Genomic DNA, 24,001 nt, shown 5'->3' on the forward strand with positions numbered 1-24,001 from the left:
GGGGGAGATCCGCGATGGCCGGGAGCAGCGCAGCCCCACTGCTGCGAAAGGGGACGTTCCCAGAGCGAAAGGGGCTAGGAATCTGACTGTCAGCTCCACCCCTTAGAATGCCCCCGACACCAGCTTTCCCTTATGGGAAGTCCCTGCCAGTGTGGCTGTGCTGGCAGCAGGGGCCGGCAGAGCTCTGCAGCTCCTGGTGTGTTTGCCCCCACACTGGCGTAGGTGCCACCTTATTCCATGATAAGGTGACACCTATGCTGGCGCGGGGTCACGCTGGCAGCTATGGCGATCTCCCCCCCCAAAAAATGCGCTCTAAACCTGCTTGCTTCCCAGTTCTGAGGAGAATGGGCTAGGCTGGGCTATCAAGCTGCTATTAGTTATACTATAGATTAGTACTATACATGATTCAGAGCTGCCCTGATAAGCATTATATATATGTAAGAAAACAAAACAAAACAAAACACAGTATTTGTTTTAGGGAAGGAAGGTGCAGGTGTTATAATGGGACTCACTCATGGAAGGGAGGGCCAGCAACGACTACTAGCCACTGGAACTAAAGGGAACCTCCGCAGACAGAGGCAGCAAGCCTCTGAATACCAGTACTAGGAGGCAGCATCAAAAGAAGGCCTGGGCTTTTATGCTGAGTGCTGGCAGTCCAGGGAAACAGGCTGGTCACTATGTGAAACAGGTGGCTTAGATGTACCACAGGTCTGATTCAGCAGGGCTCTTGTTATTATTTATAGTTAGGGGATGCTGACAAATTATGGGTTATCTAGTGCTCAGATGTTGGATTTGATGTAGAGTGATTGGGAAGATTATTATGTACACACATATTATATATACACAGAGAGAGGCTTGGGTCCATAACAGCTTTTCCATGGAGCACAACTTGCTTGCCTTTCCCTTCCTGCAGCAGCACCCCCCCCCACTCCTGTTCTTGGGGTCCCCTGTCCCTCTGGAACAGGATTCTGGGGGCATTTCAAGATGCCACGGATGAAAATTGCTCTGCATCTAAGCCATTATTTTCTGAAGTAGGACACAGAATTCCGCATGCAGACAATTTCAATGTTCCGCTAAAAAAATAAAAATAAAAGCAAACCTCTAGCATTCATAGCTGCAGGCATTATGTTTGAAAATATTTGGGGAAAGTATCATTTGAAAGTGTGGAGTGACAGCTGATAAAACCTTTGAAGGGAAAAGGGCACTCATAGTAGCATTGTCAGGAATTGGGGGGGGGGGGGAGTTTTCAGAGCCATTACATAGTTCCTTGCTTCACCGCATGACTTGCAAATTTATGTACTATGTGCATATTTTTATTAATTTGCAGACTTCATGCAGGTCATGATTCAGCTTTCCTTGGCATAGAATTTGGATTGCTGCAGTACAAAATGCAAGTTGCTTTTAGCACAGAATACGCACAGCTTATGCAGTTAGATGAAAGTAGTTAACGGATATTTATTTCTAACTGAAAATGCACAATATCATGGACGTATTGCCATACTATGCTCTGCAAAGGCTGTGTTTATATCTACGGTTGCACGTTCCTTTCCAAACACTAAAGACCACCACTTCCAACCCAATTTTTGTTGTCTGACAACTGAAGCAGAGATCTGCTTCCACAAAATAAAAAATAAAGTGTGAGTATATGTGCATATTCCTTTACAAAAAATCTCTTCTCAGATAAAAAAAATTCCAAGGATTGCAAACAAAACAAATATTTTAGCATTTTAAACAAAGCAGAACTAACAACCTTACCTCTGTACCAGCTGTGAGATGAAATATGCCAACAATCCCTGCCATATCGTTCGTGATAATGTGAATATACTGGAAACCTAGGCATAATGAAGAAATCAGACATGTACCATGCATTGTCTCATAAAATGTGGTACATAACAGAAGAATTCAAATAGCTATTCCTAGGGATATAAAAGCACAGAAGATGCATTTTTGTTTCCTTTTTGTTCCAGACCTTCACAGTGACCTACTGATATAAGAAAATAAGCTATTTACCCACAGTCTTCTATAACTTTTATCTATTGTACAGGCGGTGTGTTGACAGTGTGAAAACAGTGAGAAGATAATGGCATCTCTACCTCTGCAGCTACCAGACACGAGCCCTTGTGCTGGAGAAATGCTCTGTGGTGGCTGTGCCAGCACCCATGCATGGCGCTGCCGTATGGCTCCCCAGCGCCGGCGTAAGTGGCCCTGTGCTGGTGTTAGTGCCCATTTAGTTGGCACAACTGGCACTAATGCCAGCGCAGGGGTCACGCCGGCTCCAAAGGCCATTTGCCCCCCCTTCAGGATTGCTCTGACGCTAATCCAGTTTCTGTTATTTCTCAGTGCACTGATAAACACAAACCAAAAACCGACTGATACTAAGCTTGGGATGAGTCAACAATCTTAAGTTTCATTCATTTTCCAATGTATACTCTACTTTCCCACCCTCAAGCATCTCTCAAAAACACATATGTAACAAAGCAAGGCAAGTTATAAAATGCTAAGAAACTCTCAGAGGAGCAAAGACTACTTTTTGCTTATATTTATGCATTTGATTTTTCTTAATATATTTTTTTTGCTGTAGGCTGGTATGCTATGGATAAAAGCTGATGTGAATTCTAACTGTATGCCTTCTCAAGGACTGTGGCATACATTTTCAAAGAGCCAGCGTGGTGTAGTGATTAAGGTGTCAGTCTAGGATCTGGAGGAGCCCTGTGGCGCAGAGTGCTAAGCTGCAGTACTGCAGTCCAAGCTCTGCTCACGACCTGAGTTCGATCTCGACAGAAGTTGGTTTCAGGTAACAGGCTCAAGGTTGACTCAGCCTTCCATCCTTCTGAGGTCAGTTAAATGAGTACCCAGCTTGCTGGGGGTAAAGGGAAGATGACTGAGGAAGGCACCGGAAAACCACCCCATAAACAAAGTCTGCCTAGTAAACGTCGGGATGTGACTTCACCCCATGGGTCAGGAATGACTCAGTGCTTGCACAAGAGACCTTTACCTTACTAGGATCTGGGAAACCCAGATTTGAATCCCCACTGTGCCATGGAAATTTGCTGGGTGACCCTGGGCCAGTCACACACTCTCAGCCTTGACCCTGGCAAGTATTTGGATGGGTGACCTCCAAGGAACACCATGGGTATGATGTGGAGGCAGGCAATGGCAAACCACTTCTGAACGCCTCTTGCCAAGACAGCAAAACCCCCTCAACACTTTCAAGAACTAGAGACCACTTCACCAGATGATTAAGTGAACTTTATTCCATGAAAGATTACTCCACCATAAATATCTGGGGTGGCATAAGACTCATATTAGATTTGCTGCAACAGAAAACCTTATTGGAATTAGTACTCAGTTGGTTTTCTATTGGGTTGGATCCAGAAGAAAATTTCTACAGAAGGAAGGGGAGAGTGACTTTCACCAATTTCCCCTTACTGCACTAGACCTTACTCCTTCCATGCTGTTTGAGGGTTCTCTATATCCCAGTAGCATCATTGAGGGGAACTGTCTTGGGCTGCAGCAGGAAATCTTGCTTTGCTAACAAAAATTACTACTGTCAGCAGAGATTCTGCATGGGATCCAACCCATTATCTATACATTTGACACCGAATGCATACACATTATTTCTTCCATATGTATATATTTTATATCTAGCATGCTTTTCAAGTTTATCTCTAGCTGTGCTAACATGCGTTAGCCAGTGGATGCACTATCCAGTCTTTGGTGGAAATTGAAAGTGCCATCAAGTCACAGCCAACTTATGGTGACCCCATGGGGTTTTCAAGGTAAGAGATGTTCAGAGGTGGTTTACCACTGCTTGCCTCTGCAGGACTGAGAGAGTTCAAAGAACTGTGAGTGGCCCAAGGTCATCCAGCAGGCTTCATGTAGAGGAGTGGGAAATCAAACCCGGGCCTCCAGATTAGAGTGCGCTGCTCTTAACTACTATACCACGCTGGCTCACATCCATTCTTTACCCAACAAGAGTCCTGCTGTACCAGTAGTAGAATGATGCCTGCAATCTAGCTTTTTGGCAGACTATATTTTCATGCTAACATTTTTGCTGCCATCTTTTGCTTGCACCCAACCTGAGCAGTTGGGTAGTTCAAGAGTGGTACTGGAGCAGTTCTGAGTAGTTCAAGAGTGGTACTGGAGTCCAACAACAACAAAAGGGGGAAAAATAGTTTATTCGAATGTAGTAATGGATGAATATGAGTTGTTCAAGAAAAACTGAAAGTGTTGAAGAGGAGGTGGAGTGGTGCTGTATGTGAGGAGAGGGTTTGCTTGTTAAGAAATACTGGAGGAGGGTGACAGCTCAGTAGAAAGTATCTGGGTGAGGATAAGCGAAGGAAGGACAAACAGTTTTGTGGTTGGAGTCTGCCATAGACCAGGGTGAGGAGGTGGATGCTGCCTTCCTTGAACAGCTTGATCCAAACAACATGACCTGGTTGTTATGGGTGACCTCCCTGATGCATGCTGGTAGACAAACTCTGCAAAGCATCCAAAGTCATGCAAGTCCCTGACCTGCCTGGCCATCAACTTCCTTCATCAAATGGTGGAGGAAGCTATGAGGGGATCAGCCACGCTCAACTTAATATTATCCAACATGCAAAAGATGGTAGGTGGGGTGAAGGTGGTGGGGACCTTAGGGGGAAGTGTCCATATCCTCCTAGAATTCCTTTTGCTGTGGGGGACCAAGGAAGTTCGTAGCCACATGTGTCTGTTAGATTTCAGAAGGGCAGACTTTAATAAACTCAGAGACATGATGAGAATCATTCCATGGGCAAGAATGCTGGAAGGGAAAGGAGCAAGTAAAGGGTGGGCTCTCCAAAAATATGAGCTCTTGAAAGCTCAAGCCCTCGCTATTCCAACAAGAAGGAAACATGGTAGGGGATCCAAGAAGCAATGTGGATGAACAGAGAACTCCATGATAAGGGGAAAAAATGTTCAAAAAATGGAGGCAAGGACATAACCTCTAAAGATGAGTATCTGCGGGTTGCTAGGCCTTGTAGGTCAGCTATCAGAGAGGCCAAATCTTACAGTGAGCTAAGGCTGGCCAGGGAGGCATGCTACAACAAGAAAAACCTCTTCAGATATGTGAGGAGCAAATGCAAGGGAAAAAAGAGGCCATAGGCCCACTGTTCGGTGAAAATAGAGAAATTGTGACAGTAGACAGAGAGAAAGCAGTTTTTTTCCCTGAAGAAGAGAACAGTCTCATCTAGAGACAGTAGTAGGCAAGGCACGACATCCGGGCTATTGATTGACATGGGCAGAGAGGTAGTTGAGAAGCACCTGGCTGCATTAGATGAGTACAAATCCTCCGGGCCAGATGAGAGCGCTCAAAGAACTTTCTAAAGAACTTGTAGAGCAGTTGTCCATCATTTTCTAGACCTTTGAGGACAGGAGACATGCCACAAGACTGGAAAAGGGCGAATGTTATCCCAATTTTCTAAAAAGGGGGAAGGATGACCCAGGAAACTACAGGCCAGTCAGTTTGACCTCTGTCACAGGGAAGATACTGGAGCAGATTTTAAAGAGATCAATCTGCGAACATCTGAAGGACAACTTGGTGATCCGAATAAGTCAGCTCGGATTTTTCCCCAATAGGTCCTGCCAGACCAACCTCATTTCCTTTTTTGATTGTGACAAGCTTACTGGATTGAGGGAATGCTGTCGATGTTGTTTACCTGGATTTTAGTAAAGCTGTTGACAGGGTTCCCCATGATGTTCTAATGGGTAAACTAGAGGACTAGGGACTGAACTCTAGGATAGTTAGGTGGATAGTAAACTGGCTGGAGAACCGCACTCAAAGAGTAGTTGTCAATGGCATTTCATCTGAATGGAGAGAGGTGTCCAGTGGGGTGCCACAGGTTCGGTTCTGAGCCTGGTATTTCCAATATTTTTATAAATGATCTGCCTGATGGTGTGGAGGGACTACTCATTGAATTTGCAGATGACACCAAATTGGGAGGAGCAGCAAACACCCCAGAAGGTAGAGATAGAATTCAACGAGATCTGAACACACTGGAAAAGTGGGCGGATGTGAACAAGATGCAACTCAACAAGGTGCCGAGTTCTACATCTGGATAACAAAAATGAGGAACACACATACTGGATGGGGGATACACTTCTGGGTAGCAGTGTGTGTTAACAGGATCTTGGAGGTACGGGTGGACCGTAAGTTAAATAAGAGCAGCCAATGTGATTCAGTGACAAAAAAAGGCTATATGGAACTGCTTCTATGAGGCTGTATTAAAAGCAGCCACTTCTTAGCTGTTGAATAAATTGATCCTGATAGCTAAAGGGCATCTGACCTAAAGTCCTAATACATTTCATGTTAAGTGTTAAAAAAAGCCCAACCCCTTAGCATCAGATTGCTGTTGATGGTTCTGTGTGTGTGTGTGTTAATGCCGTCAAGTCGCTTCCGACTCATGGCGACCCTATGAATAGAAGTCCTCTAAAATGTCCTATCTTTGACAGCCTTGCTCAGATCTTGCAAATTGAAGGCTGTGGCTTCCTTTATTGAGTCCATCCATTTCTTGTTGGGTCTTCCTCTTTTCCTGCTGCCCTCAGCTTTTCCTAGCATGACTGTCTTTTCCAGTGACTCTTGTCGTCTCATGACGTGACCAAAATACGACAGCCTGAGTTTAGCTTCTAGGGCCAGTTCAGGCTTGATTTGATCTATAACCCACTGATTTGTTTTTTGGGCAGTCCACGGAATCCGTAACACTCTCCTTCAACACCACATTTCAAAGGAATCTATTTTCTTCCTATCAGCTTTCTTCACTGTCCAGCTTTCACACCCGTACATAGTAATAGGGAATACGATGGCATGAATTAATCTAGTCTTGGTGGCCAGTGACACATCCTTACACTTCAAAATCTTTTCTAGCTCCTTCATGGCTGCCCTTCCCAGTCTCAATCTCCTTCTAATTTCTTGGCTGCAGTCTCCCTTTTGGTTGATGGTGGAGCCAAGGAATAGAAAGTCTTGAACAATTTCAATTTTCTCATTGTCAACCTTAAAGTTGTCTAATTCTCCTGTAGTCATTACTTTTGTTTTCTTGATGTTCAGCTGTAGTCCTGCTTTGGCACTTTCTCTTTTAACTTTTAGCAGTAGTCTTTTCAAATCTTCACTATTTTCTGCCAATAATGTAGTGTCATCAGCATATCTCAAATTATTAATGTTCCTCCCTCCAATTTTCACTCCACCTTCATCTAAATCTAATCCAGCTTTCCTAATTATATGTTCTGCATACAGATTGAAGAGATAGGGAGATAAAATACATCCTTGTCTGACACCTTTGCCAATTGGAAACCATTCCATTTCTCCATATTCGGTTCTAACTGTGGCCTCTTGTCCAGAGTACAGGTTGCACATTAAAATGATCAGATGTAGTGGAACACCCATTTCCTTTAAAACCAGCCATAGTGTTTCATGATCCACACAGTCAAAAGCTTTGTTGATGGTTCTACATACCATGAATGGAAGTGACTAGCAGGAGCCACAGATTTCAGCCACCAATTCTGCCACTTATCTGATAACTGCAAAAGCAAATGGATAAGTTAGCAAGCATCAGGGCAACAGCCACTATCATAGACCAAGGGTTGGGAAAAGGTTCTTAATTATAATGGAAAGTTGAACAATTTTTTTCAAAAGGTGTGCCATCTCTTTTTTAATTAAAAATAAAAGATTTACATGTTTTTTTTTCAGATGCAGCATGGATCTAATTAAGTTACTGAGTGGAACATTTATATACATCAATGGTATATGAAAATGGGTGAGAATTTTTCTAGCTCTGATGTGCAAGATTTTGGCCTTCAAACCAAATCCTGATGCAATCCCCGCTGTTTTATTCAATAAAAAACAGTATGAGGTTTGTAACAGCATAATATATAGAAATCAATAATCCTGAAACAGCTTATGAACTCAGAGTAGAGTTAACTGAAAAGCCAGTTTGTCGGAATATCTGAAACAGGTAAAATGCCAAACTAGGGTTTGTTCTCTCGACCCAAAGGATCAACTTAAGGTATAATTTGGACCTAGTTTGTGGGGAAGAGAACAAACAAGTTTGCCAGTTCATCCATTTTGGATTTCACAGCAAACTGTGATTAGTTCTTAACCAGGAATTCTTGAATAGCCCAGTGCTATAGAGGGATGGCAGCACACAGACTCAAGGACTTCAGCATGGTGTGGCAGTTAGGAACGGTGAACTCTGGAGAACCAGGTTTGATTCCCCACCACTCCTCCACATAAGTGGCGGACTCTAAACTGGAGAACCGGGTTGGTTTCTCTACTCCTACACATAAAGTATGCTGGGTGACCTTGGGCCAGTCACAGTTCTCTCTGAAATCTCTCAGTCCCACCTACCTCACAAGGTGTCTGTTGTGGGGAGAGGAAGGGAAGGCAATAGTAAGCTGGTTTGAGTCTCCTTAAAAAGGTAGAGGAAATTGGCGTATAAAAACCAACTCTTCTTCTTTAGAGACTTGCTGTTGCAGGGAACAAATTAATGGTTTGAACTGAGCACTAATCAATGGGAGTTAGGAATGCACTAGTTTACCCTCTGTTCTTAGTCCCCCTCCTCTGGAAAGACATATAAGGGGAATACTTCCTTCCATTTTCTCTACCTGTTGTAAGATATAAGCACTGCACTTCCCATATGCTTTACTAAGTAACTTATAAGAAGAAGGGAGAAGGCATTAAGGTTTTCAACACAGGTGTTTCTCACAGTAAAAGTTACAAGACCATAAATTACATTTTCCAATCTGTTTAGGACTCCAGTTAGTTCTGTGAATGAGGTCAGAGAAGCTAAATCACTTCCATTATTAGAACAGTAGAGTGCAGCTTCTTGGTAGGTCAGGTTCTTATTTGACACAAACCAGAATTCAGACCCATCAATAACCAGTGGAGGCCCATGTATTTTATCTTCACCTACAAGAAACAGAACAATATACAAGTTTTTTGTCTTATTACGATAAATACACAAACCATTTAAGCTTCACAGTCTACGAACATTTAATTATTAGCACATGATCACTTCCAACACTGAGGCAGAATCTATACCATTGTCTTAGTCATCCCAGTTTGTAGGCAAGAGAACAAACCAGAGTTTGAGAAATTTTTTGAGCTGTTGTCGAAAGCAAGGTTAGATCCACCGAGGAAGCGTTTCGACACGAAACGCATCGGGATAATTGAATAAATACTGTTTACACATTGAAGATTTTCTGTGCACCTTTTGTTTTGTCTTTTCACTATAGGAACGAGCTTGGAAATTCTTGGAGTGACAAGAACATAAGAAAATCCCTTCTGGATCCAATCAGTGATCCGCCTAGTCCAGCAGGCTTTTTCACACAGTGGCCAAACCATCTGCTTCGGAAGGAGAGGGGCTCTGGCTCAGTGGAAGAGCATTTGCGTGGCATGCAGAAGGTCCCAGGTTCAGTCTGCAGCATCTCCAGTTAAGGGGACTAGGCAAGTAGGTAATCTGAAAGACCTCTACCTAAGACCCTAGAGAGCCGCTGCCGGTTTGAGTAGACAATACTGATTTTGATGGACCAAGGGTTCTGATTCAATATAAGGCAGCTTCATGTGTTCAAGACCGACAAACAGGGTGTTGAGGAAGAGGCCATTCCCTGATGTTCCCTCATAGCACTGGTATTCACAGATTTTTTGCCTCTGTATATCTTCCCTCTGTTCCCCACTCTAGTCCCTAGTACCCATTGACAGACTTCTCTTCCATAAATCTGTCTAATCTCCTTTTTTTAAAGCCATCTGTGCTTGGGGTCCATCCTGGCATCCACTGGAAGTAAATCCCACAAATTACACCTTGATCGAAGAAGTATAGGCCATTAACGCATGGGCAAGATGTCACTAGTTTATCTCTCTCCCATCTCAAACCATTTTATTCTCTGATCGTGAATTTTTTTGTTCCTCAGACTATCTATTCCTCAAACGTTGGTTTACTGTTCGGCGTTTTGTGGCTGTAAGTTTAGTCTCCCCTTTTTGGTTGTATTTTCATGATGAATAAAGCAAAGAGAATTAACAAATTGGCTTGTATCCCACCAAGTTGATCAGAATGAGCAGTGTTGTAGTCAGATAGGACCTCCCTGGACCACAATATAACCTGATCTACAAGAGGCTGAAAGCTGCAGTAACTTCTCTCCAGGATCAGATGAGCATGCCTATTATATTAGGTGCTTTGGATCACAGGCAGGGCAATGCTGCTGCAGTTGTCTTGTTTGTGGGCTTCCTAGAGGCTCCTGGTTGGCCACTGTGTGGACACTGCTGGACTTGATGGACCTTGGTCTCATCCAGCATGGCCTTTCTTATGTTCTTATGTTCTCTGCTCATCAGATAGGCTGATGGTGAAGTCCAGCAAAGATGAGGCCAACAGTTCTCTCCACTTACAAACAATCACAATGGTGTGTGGTCCCAATTCTGATTTAAGGCTACAGTTGGTAGACTATTAGATGTGTTATGCTAGTGGATTGCATTTTACACCATGTAATTCACCTTAAGTCTCAGTGAGAAAGGCGGGCTATAAACAGTAGTAAATAAATACACCTCCTTGCATGACTACCACCTAAGTCAATGGTTGTAGCAAAAACATGTTAAGTTACCTGGTTTGTACCACTCGGGAGTCTTTATCTTAGTACCTGTTCATAACAGAGGAAAAGACGAAGACATTAGGTATGCTGTTCTGACCACAACAAACCAAATTCTCTTTCTAATGACAAAGAGAATTGGGGGGGGGGGAGGAGAAGAAAAGTTTTCAAAAGAATAATTCAAAACAGGGTTTGGATTGTTTTATTCTTGTAACTAGAACCATCCAAGCAATATAATCATATCATAGAGATCTGTAAGTACAACTATACAACGTAAGTACAACTGCAACCTAAATAAGAATGTAATTGAAAAAGATATACTGAATGTAATTGAATGTAATTGGAAAAGATATACTGGATGTGACAAAAAAAATGTAAGCAGCATTGAAAAAGCAGTCTAACAATCCTACAAACTTTCCCCTTTACTGGAGTTCCTTGTTTCCTCTGCAACTTTATTCTTAAAGGGGAGTAATATATATTCTTAAATTCTTAGTCCCCACTTCCAGAGCAGCGAGATGTTCCAAGGGGAAGTCTCCATGAGCTGGTTCTCTCTTTATAAAGGCACACTAGAGCTTTATGACATTTTTGTAATTAGTTTTTCTTAGTTCTGCTATGAGGGCCTAACTACATGTTATGTTTTCCTCACATCCTCTCCAGATCTGCCCTGGGTCCCTCCACTCTCATGTGCATTGCAAGCACCATGCTTGAAATTCATTTCTCAGGCATGTGGGGGCCCCATTCAGATAAGGAATATGGGGAGGGGGGGATTAAGCCTCCCCTCCCACTGTTTTCCTGACCTGAAATGGCTCTGGGGGACACCATCTGCCCCACTTGGCCAAAAAATATCCTCAACAAAGCCAACAGTAGGTTCCCACAGCTGTTTCAGGTCAATAAAATGGCGCACAGGGAAGGCATACGCTCCTTTCCCCTTGTAGTCCCATGCTGAACTGGGAGTGAAGTTCTAAACGTGGAATTCACAGAACGTATGTGATCCTGTATGCATATTAAGCGATGTACATAAGACATGTAAAATTCAAACATTGACTTAATCATCATTAAAAAAAAAGACCACAGATGTTTTAAGATTAAGACAATCTGGATCAGCAGTTGATGCTGGCATGGTAAATGAAAACAAAACATATCTTCAACAAAATGAGGAACAAAACACCACACAACTAATTTTACCTTTAGTGATCTGGCAGGCCCATTCCAGTTTAGCATCACAACGGAAAGGTTTTAAATAGAAATATTCTCTGTCCTCATGAAGATAAGGCGGCCAGAACGGTCTTCGTCTTGTTCTAAAAGACTGCACAGATAAAAGAAAAAAGATACATAATTGTGTTCAATGCCAGTTCCTGCATTCAGTTAAGAGTTAGTAAAAGGTAATTTCTTACTCCCTTTTAAAAAAAGGGGGGAAATGATGGAACTTTTAGTGGATAAAAAGTACAGCTGCTTGGTGGGCTACATATTAGAGAAATAAAATACACAGATGGATCTAGTGTATGCTTACTCAGAAGCAATCCCACTGAGTCCAACAGTATAGAATTGCAGCCTAAAGAGCCAAATGATACATTAATAGGTAAACCTAAATCTGAACTGCTTCCCTCTCTAATGAAGTAGTTTTGCCACATGCAGCTTTTGGAGTGGCCATCAAATGCAACTTACCAAATGGAATATATTTATAAAACACTATATGATTCTGTAATCACTACTGCCAGCTAGGAGGTCTGTAGTATTTCTATAGAAATGTTGGCAGGAATTCACTGGCAAATTCTGAATAAACTAGCAACTTCTCATGCCACATCATGTTGACACGACTGACTGTATCAGTTGTTTTAAATTTAAACATATTCTCTTGAATTGTTTTTTTTAAACAGAGCACAAGACATTTCCATATATTGCAAATCTATTTCAAAGGCAATTACTAAAAAATGTTGCTATGCACCTTGAAGGCTGCACATTCTCTAATGTCATATTCGTCTTCTTTAAACTCACGGGACATAAGAATAGTAGATACCTAAGGAAGGAAATGGAGAATCAGAGTCAGAAATTACTACTGAGTTGTAATTTATTCATATTAACTAGCAGTCGATGCAGTAGTTAGCAGTGTCATGATCCAACGTAAAAATCTGAAAAAACGCTGTATTCCATAATCCAGTCTGTTGCATCATCTTTTGCAATTTCATACTGATGTATTCCTTTACAGAAGAAAACATGATTCCAAGCGCAACAGTCATTTAGTATAGATAAGCTTCTCTACCGAAATTATTGGGTAATACTTATAGATGGGGAAGTTCCACATTTGTTTGTTAGAACCCTTACACATGTAAGAAATGGCTGGTCTGTGGAAGTTAATTGTAGACAGGTCAAAACAAATGCTTTATTGTCCACCAGTAACTGGACACCAGCCAAATAAAATAGCAACCACTTCAGAGATTTAACAATTCACTCACAAAATATGTTTAGATGTTCATCTTTAAAATGATTAGCTCAATGTATTTTGATTCTGCTCTCTATATGCACAATGCATTTTTTAAGAAGTTGTCCAATTTCCCCAACCAGGATATGGTGTATTTTTTTTTGTTATCACTTTAACTTACAGGTTTATTGTCACTCCACTGCCATGATGCCAGATATTCTGGATTCCTCTTATTTAGCCCAACCCAGACCCATCGGTCATCACTGAAAAGAACACAACATTTCAATTGTATAAAAAAATCATCCTTTTATCTGTATCACCATGTAAAGCTATAGTCCAGTACATATATTCAAACCGTACACATGATAGGGAAATTGGGATTTCACTGGCCATAGAGATTGCATTATTATTATCATTTGAAAACATGGAAAGCTGATATAGGGCATGATCCAAAACGTTACTTTTAGGCATGGAAAAACACTTGGGCATACCCAGCAGATTTTTTTTTCTTTGAACACCATCATGACTTAACATAAAATGATTTTTGAAAGTTCTCTCAGATTCAAAAGTGGGTCATCAGATGGCATGACGGGACGCTGAACTCAGCATTCAGACATCACAATAAAACCTTGTGTGTTTAAACTCGGGTTAGCCTCCCAGCCATTAGTAATAACCCTGATTAGCACATAAACCTCAGCTTGTCTTGTTATGTAGTCCTCTAGACTCGAACCATATTTCTTCTTCTGCAAAAAACCTGAAAGCAGTATTTAAGCATAAGGAATCATCACTGATGTCAGACTAAAAAAAAAAATCATCCTGCAAATATGAGAAAGGTTTAGCAATTGATAATTGTTTGCTTGTGTTGTGTTTTCTTTAGATTAAAAGAAGAAGCTTGTGGCTGAATGCTAACTATTAAAAATTTAAAATGTCACAATCCACTGTTTCCCACACAAGGGGAGTTGCATAGGTCACACTTTTCTCTCTCTTGACAGACAAATGTTTGGATCCACCAGGGATTTCCACTGAAAAAAAATTGTGTCAGGAGAGTGAGACACCCACCTACACAATCCTGCCCAAAATACTGCTTTTGGAGTGCAGGAACAACATGAGGTGAGAGCGGGAGGTCTGCAGGAGATGGGAGGATGAGCAAAAATTGCTCTCCCTTTCCATTTGTAGAAATCCACTGCTGGATCCTAAGCAATAATACTAACATGCTGGAATCTTTATTCAAGTTGAGATGTAGAACATAATTTCAATTACTAAGTGTTCTAAAAAACTTTTTATCGGTCTTTCATTTACCCCAACAGAACTGTGATATTTATGTCAACAATGAAAGCAGATTTTAGACAGCATCAGATTCAGAATTCTGGCAATTCAGAGATTACCTAATGACAGTCCTCAGTATATTATGGAACTCCCTTGTTTCCTCCTTGTGGCTAAAACTGGGAAGATGTCCGCCAAGAGCCTCGCAAAACCTTTCTGCTTCTTCCCAGGTTCTGGTTCTCAGCACTCTTTCCTTATGGAATATCTTAATAAGAAAACAAAAAGATACAATTCAACTCTTCATCAGTTTTTAATTTTTATGCTGAAAGCTACTTGGTTGTATAACAATGCAGGCCCGTTTCATTTTGCTCATTCTGTATTCATATGTCAAAAAATATCATGCTCACAAACAAAAAGGTGACCTTAAAAGACAGCGATTTAAGTGTCTTTGCTATGATAACAGAGGCCAATAAAGTTAATCTTTAATAGAAATTCTGATTGGTTGATACCATTACATGCTCAAGTCATGCAGCATAATGTGACGTTTGGGCAGGAAAAAAAGGTTAAGTACATGGGAGAAGTAACGTCACAGCATTCTCAGGAATGCCAACTGCAAACCAAAAGTAGTTCATGAACATCAGTATTAATATACTTGTAAAAGTCCTTTTTGTTTCTTTGATCCAGAACATTCATATATATATAAATCTATATGGGTGTGTACAGATTGTGCAGGCAGCGATAAGCCCGTTATAGAAAACTGTTCTATGTGCAAAATCAACTATGCTCAAGTGGCAACACTGCACTTGAGTTTTTTGTTAGCATATTCCAAGCTTCATTTGAAAAACACCAATTCAATTATAAAATTATTGGTTAAACATGAATGCACATTAGCCAATTGTATTATTCCTTCTTTGAATTACTAATGCGGACTTTGCAGCAATTCAGTTGATCCTGGTTCTTCTGGAATGTACTGGTGCCTGATCCTGGGATGCTTTCTTAAGGGTAGGGTGTAAGTGGTGTGCTGAATGATTTGCATAATACAACACACAAGAAAATACTTCATCACTTTTTTCTGGGGAACTCAAGATTACTCTGGAAGAAGGATCCTGAATTAGCTCTTCATCCCCCTGAACACAAACTCCATGACAGACCTTGTGGTTCTGTGTGATTAGTTGGATGCAAACTCATCCATGATTCTAGGCTTTTGAAAAGGCATAATTAGGAAAGGAAGTTGTGGGGTAGTTGGCTATAGTCCCCAGCAAGTTATAAGCTCCATGTTATCATAATAACATTATGTAATTTTAAATAATTACATGTGTTTGTGTTAAATGTCATCAAGTCACTTCAAATTTATGGTGACCCTGTCGCAGTAGCAATGATCTCATCCGCAGTATAAGGAGACACCTGCAGCTATGTCATCCTTTGCTTGCAGTTTAAGGCCTGGGAAAGTATTTAGCTGATGTAATCTGGGAAAGTTGGGGAAAGTTTTTGAACTGTTATTTTGATGAGATAGCTTATGGTCTTCTATCTAGCTCTTTCAGAAATGTATTAATCATGTGATAAAGTGAACAGATGTGTTTATGCTGATTTGCTTATTATAATAGCCAACCAGGTACTTCGAAATAATCACATGATTGTGATAAGTGACTTCAGAGATTGATCAGATAGATACGTTTTCTCTGTAACTATGCATGAGTCTGAGGACTAAATCAGATTTCCTTGGACTGAAGCTCAGCTGTTAAGAGACTGAAGGACCCTTGCTTGGTAAGAGATAAGGATCCTTTTGGCTTATTTGATATTCCTTAAGAGCAATGAATAAGAGACTGAATTCTCATTTATTCTAACAGACAACTAGTTTTAATATGCATTAAAATAATGTTAGGAGATTTGATTGTGCTTGCCTGCTTAATTACATTCTGTATAAGTTCAATAATTTTAGTTCTCTATTTTATACTGCCTTGTTTAATAAAACGAACCTTTCCCTTTTTCAATAAAAGTTAGAAAGATTCATACAGGTGTCAATTCATTTGCTGGTTACATGAACAGAGAAATAAGGATCCACAGTCCTGGAAAATACACTGTATTATCAAAAAGTTGGAAGAGGTGTAAGCCTTTTCTAATTTGATAAAACGTGGAGAATTGTGATACTGTGGATACCAGCCAAGAGCAAAGCCTTGACTTATTCTCAGTTCACATTTCTCTGAAAGTTACGGGCAGATACATTGTGTGTTACAACCCTATGAATTAACAACCTCCAAAACACCCTATAACAGTCTTGCTCAGGTCTTGCAAACTGAGGGCTGCAGCTTCCTTTATTGAGTCAATCCATCGCGTGTTTGGTCTTCCTGCTGCCTTCAACTTTTCTTAGATTATTGTATTTTCCAGTGAGTCCTGGCTTCTCATAATGTGACCAAAGTATGATAGCCTCAGTTTTGTCATTTTAGCTTCTAGGGAGAGTTCAGGCTTGATTTGATATAGGTCTCATTATTTGTCTTTTTGGCAGTCCACGGTATTCATAAAACTCTCCTCCAACACCACATTTCAAATGAATCAACTGTCTTCCTGTCAGCTTTCTGCATTATCCAACTTTCACACCCATATGTAGAGATGGGGAATACTATGGTATGAGTTATCTTGATCTTGGTCACCAGTGACACATCCTCACACTTAAGAATCTTTTCTAGCTCCTTCACGGCTGCCCTTCCCAGTCTCAATCTTCTTCTGATTTCTTGGCTGCAGTCTCCCTTTGGGTTGATGACAGAGCCAAGGAATAGAAAATCTTGAACAACTCCAGTTTCTTCATTGTCAACCTTAAAGTCATATAATTCCCCAGTAGTCATTACTTTTGTTTTCTTGATGTTCAGCTCTAACCGTGCTTTGCAGACTTCTTCTTTAACCTTCATCAGTGGCCGTTTCAAGTCTTCACTATTTTCTGCCAGTAATGTGGTGTCATCTGCACATCTCAGATAATGTTCCTTCCACCAGTTTTCACTCCACCTGCATCTAAATCTAATCCAGTTTTGTTTCTGATATGTTCTGCATACTGACTGAACAGAAAGGGAGATAAAATACATCCTTGCCTAAAACCTTTGCCTACGCTGGTGACACCCAGCTATATCTCCTGAGGGGCAGACACTGTACTGGAACAGCTGGCCAGGTGTATTATATATAACTGGCTCTTCTACCGGAGGAAGAACCATTTAAGTTGGAGGAACCCTTAAGCTATATATCACTTAACTATATATTGTCTCCATGAGAGTTCCCCCCTTCTTCACTGGATCACTTTTTGAAGAGTACAATAAAAACTATAAAGTGTTATTTTTTTAAAAAAGCATTTAACATAAATTTGATCAGATAAACATGCAAGGTGATAGAAGAAAGAAACAAATCCACTCGTCTGATTTATGGAGGGAGGGGTGAAGAGGGGTGAAAAGGAAATCAGCGTTTGATTTGAAGCATGTACACATGTTCCCATGAAAGGGAAAACCAGGGGAAGAAGCAAAGTTCATCCTGTTCTTATTTGCAAGCAAGTCTGTACACAGGCCATATTTATTTATATATACATGCGTGTCTGTGTGGATGTGTATTTAACACATTACACTAAATCAATTAAAACATTTCACAGAAATGACATATTACCTTATAGCAGGAAAGACCTGACCCATTGTACCATCCTGGAGGACAAGGGTCAGTAATTTTAGGCAGCACTTCAGTTGGCCTTGGTGGCCCAGTGTAGTTTTTGCAAATAGAGTACGCTTTAAATGTACTGCAGGACTGTACTTTCCACTTTCCGAGGTGTTTTCCGCTTGCCATAGCCACACATCCTCCAGAATATTCTAGAATGTTGACCAAAAGATTCCCAAGATTTCAGTATTCATCTCGCATTTTAAAAAACGGAAGACTGTTTCATGAAATAAATACTTACACTTCACTAATTTCTAGCATTTACCTGGCTGAAGACTGTCCCAGTTTGTATATGATAGCTTTTCAATATTTCCTTCGGCACTTCCCCAGCTGTACTCTCCCAAGGAGTTGAGGTCTTGCAAGCCAGTCCAAAAATATTTCTCTTCCACTGTGCTATGCTTTCTAATCAAACTATTTATGAATTCTTGCTCAAACCTGTAAGAGTTAAGAGTGTCAAAATTAGAGGGCAATTATCTTTTATCACATACACGAAACTGCTGAAAGACCATTAGAAATATTACACGCCACAAGAGCACAGGGAATTAATGTTTCATACACTGAAAAAGAAACGCACACCAAGCAAACTGGTCTCTTGCACACCAAACAAACTATTTGATCCATACAACTTACAATACTACACAGTACCTGTTTTCTATAGTGAGATTGCACCGAGTTCCAAAGGACACTTTATCATTCAAAATCTTGTAGCAAAAATGTCCATGTCTCTTCCATTCCTAGTTTAAAGAATGATAACTCTTTAACACAACAGTTGAACCAATATGTACTATAAAATCTGCCCCCACTACAATATTTCCAAGACAAGTTGGTGAAATGAAGAATTACTGACTGGCACATTTATTAAGTTAATTACTACTGCTCCGAAATTGGCCACAGTTTAGATGTTAAAATTCAGAAACATACTCTCAAAAATGCTAGAAAACAGACAAATCCTCAATATTTACTTTAAAAATCAGAATTCTGAATAACTCTTGGTTATATTATGTCTTTTATTGCTGAACCATATTCTTAATAGTAAATCTGTTGGACGGCAAGCAATAAATGAAGTGATATGATTAAAACATCCCAGTTTCGATTAAAATAGTATTAATAGTACTTTACCACTGTAGGACAGCCTTCTCCAGATGTAGTTTCATTCAAAACTTTTCCTTTTTTCATGCACACATACTTAAGTTGTTTATCACAAGACAGGACTTTCCATCGACCCAACTATTATTCAGAAGAAAAAGCTAGGTAATTATATGAACAACAGAAACAATACTTAGCATGTATACAGTGCTTCTGTACATATAATCTTGCTGAAGGGGAAGGAAGGCAGAATGGTATACCTCAATCTCATCAGATCTTGGAAGTTAAGCAGGGTCAGCCCTGGTTAGTATTTGGATGAGAGACCACCAAGGAATACCAGGGTTGCTAAGCAGAGGAAGGCTCTGGCAAACCACCTTGAAAACCCCATAAGAAGTTGCCATAAATCAGCTGCGACTTGACAGCACTTTACACACACACACACCTTGCTGAAGTCCTTGCAACAGCCCTATAAGGTACACCAATTTTACCCCCATATTGACCATACAGCACTAAGCAATAATAGCTTGTTTAAGGGCACCCAGCAAGAATGAAAGTAGGGGGGCTGCAGTAAGTAGCCGGCTCCAAGACACTCCCCAATTCGGTGCTAGGCCAGCAAATTCGTTATTTTGCCCAGAGATTTGGCCAGATGCACCCTTTATCTCCAACACTTTTATTTCCTTGGGTGTTTCATTTGAAAAATCACTTCTTGTGTATAGACACTGACTAACTGATTTTATAAGTTCTACTTTCATTATTTCTTGTTCTTTTAAGAAACAGCTGTTATTTCTATAAAGTACAATTGTGGTACCTTTTCTCTTGCCGCGTCATCTGAACGGAAAGATCATTAGCATTTAAAGTATTTTGACCCTTCTCTATAAGAATCAGCTATTTATATTTGATATTAAACAGTTTACATGCTCTAATCTGTAGCTTTCAAAAGACACTTTGGGTAATTTATTATTTATAATTATAAAACTGACCAGAAGAACACAGAACTTTTTACCTTTCCTGAATAGGCCACACAGTTAGGAGGGTTGTTGAAAGGAATGTTTGGCTCATTCAGATCCCAGTAAGTGAATACCACTTTGGAACCATCTGCCCACTTAAAAGAAGCCGGCACGTCCTTATTCTTGAAACCAATCCACATTTTGTCGTTTGTTTCTATGTTCAACAGTAAATATAAGCATTTCACAAAATGATAGGGGTAATCAAACAAGTTAGCAGGAGAATAACCATATAATCTTACGAACATCTTTTTCAGACTGCATAAAAAACCACCAAATTCCTTGCAATTCCCACATTACCATGCAATTTAACCAAGGGTATCTTATATATGTTATTACTCTATTGGAGATCCTAATAGCAAGGTATCTGGCCACAAACACAGGATAGCACCACTCAAAGATCTATAGCAAATTTCTGCTACATCATTGATTTCCAAACCTTCCAGAGCCAGATCCCCTTTAACCAGTGTGATGTAGTGGTTAGGAGTGGTGGACTCTAATCTAGAGAACCAGGTGCGATTCCCCACTCCTCCCGACTCTGATCTGGTGAACTGGGTTGGTTTCCCCCAATCCTCCACATGAAGCCATCTGGGTGACCTTGTGCTAGTCATAGTTCTCTTAGAGCTCTCTCAGCCTCACCTACCTCACAAGGTATCTGTTGTGGGGAGAGGAAGGGAAAATGATTGTAAGCCGGTTTGATTCTCCTTAAAAAGGTAGAGAAAATTGGCCTATAAAAACCAACTCTTCTTCTTATTCTAACTCTCAAGGGAGCAGCGTGGAACTCACTGAGCTACAAGAATGGATATCATCACAGTCATATGATGAAGAAGAGGAATAGCCAAAGTTATTGGGGCACTGGAGGACCAAAAGGCCATGCTGTGTGAAGGGAGGGGAGCAAGAAGGCATAAAGAGAAATTTGGTAGATTGTGGCACCAAGGCTGTGGAACTCAATCCCCAGGGATGTTTGTCTGTCCCCTTCTATCACTGTCTTCTCCCTGAGGATGACGACTTTTTGTGTGCGTGTCCAGCATTCCCTCAGAGAACCTCCTTCCTGCCTTCTGTTTTAATTGAAATTTTAATTGAAGGTTCTGTGTTTAAATTTTTATATATGTATCCATAGTTTTAACTCATTTCATGATGTGTTTTTATATCGTTTGTTTAATACTGTTTGTTTTTAGTTGTTAAGTGCCTTGGTGGCCCTGAACTGCAGGATATGAATCTGGTAAATAAAGAGAAAAGGGTCTCTCTGAACCTATCTGTGCTAAAAAAAAAGAAAAGAAAAAAAAAGGAAAGAACTCTTCTTCATTGCTGAATGACCTTAGCTTGCCATCCTGTCTCTCCTCTCAGCATGTGTGCAAAGAGAGGCAGGGAAGCATGAAGACCTTGTCTTTATGTATGCACACTAGCACCAGGTCCTTTCAAAAATGCAATACCCCCCACCCAACTTTATCGGGACTTGCAACTCAGTATGTGGGGCTCTCCAGCCCTCTGGTGGGTCACAAGCCATGGGTTGAAGACCTTCTGTTGATCCAAGTGCTTGACCTCACGGGGGCAGACCTTTATTCTTCGACTCATGCCTAGCCAAACTTACCATTATGAAGTTTGGAAACAACCAATTCAACATCTGCTAAGGAATGTATGCTCATTAGGTCACTGTTCTGTGCTTTACAGGACTTCTGTGCATCTTCCCAGGAAACAGGGTTGTTCACTGGCGTATAGCAAAACCCGTTGTGAGGAAGCCAGTCAGAATTGCACTGGGTCCCCCTGTAGTCTTGAACTTCTGGAGGATGAAGATAATTAAACAAATTACATGCCAGGCAATTTACAAGTTGGGGTAGGCACAGTACAAACTACTAAAAAAGAGCAACTAGAGCATGACAAAAAATATATATATAGAAATTCATAAAACTTGTAAATCTTATATGTTCAGTGGGAATTAATCCCATGCAAGTGTGTAACAGATTGCACTCTAACTACGTAACTATATGCCAGGAACGAAATCCGCAATGCACCTCTGATTTACCTGGAAGCTCCAATTTGGTTCCATTGAATGGTTTTTTGCAGACATAAGGAAGTGCAGTCTCACAAGGATAACTCTTCCAGAGGCCTGTGTCAGCATTCATAACCACACAACTTGTTCCATCTAGTGGCGATGAATTCTGCATCTCTGTGGAAAAAGACTACTGTTTATCTGAAATCCAAAGCATATTTTCAAGGAAGCAAGTCCATTGGGCTCAATGGGACTTGCTTCTGTTTAGTACTGTATTATACTGAATACAATTATACTATCTACCTTGGAGACCCTTAGATAGGTGGAAAGGTGGCAGAGAAATGTTTTAAATAAATAAATATCTTATAGTTATGGGGCTAGAAGAGATGATGTACGTATTATCCTTTCTTGTCCTTTTTGCAAAATGTCTCCACATAGGCACAGTATGAAGAAGATTCAGTGTTGTGTTTATTTACTACAATTAACATGTCCAGTTTTTTCAGTCCCTCAGGGAACCCCCTCAGAGCAACTCCAACTATAAAACTAGCTAAAATATAACAAATTAACAAAAATAAACATAGCTAACATGCCAAACCAAGGCCAACGGAAAGGAGAACAAGAACAAACATTTGCTCCAGGCTGCGGGTTATATAAAATAATGTGATCAGACTTATAATATAGTTACCAGGGCCCCAGCTAACGAGGTGCAAGGGTGTGTGATCTGACCACTGCCAGCCTCCATAATTGTCCAGTTGGTTTAATCCGATCCAAAATATCTCTGCGATGCCATCTTTATCTATGTAGATGACAAAAAAGTTGTAAATTAATACATGAAATATTTATCTGGTGGAAAAAAAAGAGGAATGTCTTGTTGAATTGCAACCAACTCATGGTGACCTCATCCACAGGGCATTACAGACAAGAAACAAGACAATTCTTTTAAAAATGGATTTTTAAAAGTGTGATCAGTGTCTACAACTATCTCCACTTAAAAAAAAAAGAGAGTGCCAACAGTGGCATGATACAGTTGGTAGGACCACTGATCCTACCAACATCAACCACTCCCTGAACAACTGCCTGTATAGTCCCTCACGTGGGGCAAACAGCAGCTCTGGAAACCTGACTTGAGGATGGAAAAATGAGGTGGGAGAAAGTACCATGCTGTGGCCCAGATCAGTTGGATCCTGTATTCTTCAGCTGCTGCAAGATTAACAGCACTGAAAATTCAGCACAATTCAAGTGATGACGGGTCAGCAAGTGTTCAAGGGATACAGCGGACATAAGCAGAAAAGCAACAGGCAATGGAACTGATGTTGTTATATATGTATAAAAAAAACCCTAAAAATAACTCAGGTCCCAAGAACTTGCCCAATACATTCTCTCCTCCTCCAAGGCATGGGATACCATACACAACGCCGACCCAGATATTAAAGCATTTTGTACCAACTTACTGGTAGAATAACAATCATTAATTATATTTATTCACCTTGTCTCACTGAAGAAGGTGAATAAATCAAAAGAGGCTTTAGATTTCAACATCCTTATGGAATTTTAAAATAATAACTACTAAGCCATTTTGAAAGCTATTCATTCTGCTCAGATTCCCAATTTCTGATAGGCCAATTCCAGCATGCCCCAGGAGTTACAGACAGACTCACCTTTAAAGTAACTCAATATAGATACGTTGGTGATGCTCAGCAAATCTCCACCTTGCCTTTGACATGAGACGTAAGCTTCTTTCCAAGAAAGATAAGCCCGGGGGTTTAACTGTAAGCAACTCCCAGAAGCTTCATCATACTCCCATGTATTCTGACAACCATCCTCTGATGAAAGGAAATAAGCAATTAAGCAATTAGACCCAATTTTGTCAAGCCTGGCAACAATATCTATACACAACTTCCACAAATAAAGAAGATACAAAGTGCTCCTCAAAATGCTGTTTTCCTGTCACCGTCCATCCTCTAT

General features: G+C 40.6%; 1 protein-coding gene across 1 annotated transcript in view; it reads right to left on the reverse strand.

Annotated features, from left to right (window-relative positions):
- LY75 (lymphocyte antigen 75) overlaps positions 1-24,001 on the reverse strand; it is a 118,496-nt gene that overhangs the window by 60,561 nt on the left and 33,934 nt on the right. Inside the window, exons 4-20 of the mRNA XM_056861177.1 lie at positions 23,695-23,859; positions 22,722-22,832; positions 22,070-22,213; positions 21,638-21,826; positions 20,046-20,203; positions 19,076-19,183; positions 18,602-18,690; positions 18,222-18,391; positions 17,912-18,108; positions 14,395-14,537; positions 13,191-13,272; positions 12,536-12,607; positions 11,776-11,896; positions 10,606-10,641; positions 8,745-8,920; positions 7,469-7,533; positions 1,756-1,832 (exon numbers count right to left, since the gene is read on the reverse strand). Of these exons, the coding sequence (XP_056717155.1) occupies positions 1,756-1,832; positions 7,469-7,533; positions 8,745-8,920; positions 10,606-10,641; positions 11,776-11,896; positions 12,536-12,607; positions 13,191-13,272; positions 14,395-14,537; positions 17,912-18,108; positions 18,222-18,391; positions 18,602-18,690; positions 19,076-19,183; positions 20,046-20,203; positions 21,638-21,826; positions 22,070-22,213; positions 22,722-22,832; positions 23,695-23,859 (2,103 nt within the window). The remainder of the gene's footprint in view (positions 1-1,755; positions 1,833-7,468; positions 7,534-8,744; positions 8,921-10,605; positions 10,642-11,775; positions 11,897-12,535; positions 12,608-13,190; positions 13,273-14,394; positions 14,538-17,911; positions 18,109-18,221; positions 18,392-18,601; positions 18,691-19,075; positions 19,184-20,045; positions 20,204-21,637; positions 21,827-22,069; positions 22,214-22,721; positions 22,833-23,694; positions 23,860-24,001) is intronic.

This window comes from Euleptes europaea, chromosome 15, assembly GCF_029931775.1.
Source record: "Euleptes europaea isolate rEulEur1 chromosome 15, rEulEur1.hap1, whole genome shotgun sequence".
Taxonomy (NCBI): domain Eukaryota; kingdom Metazoa; phylum Chordata; class Lepidosauria; order Squamata; family Sphaerodactylidae; genus Euleptes; species Euleptes europaea.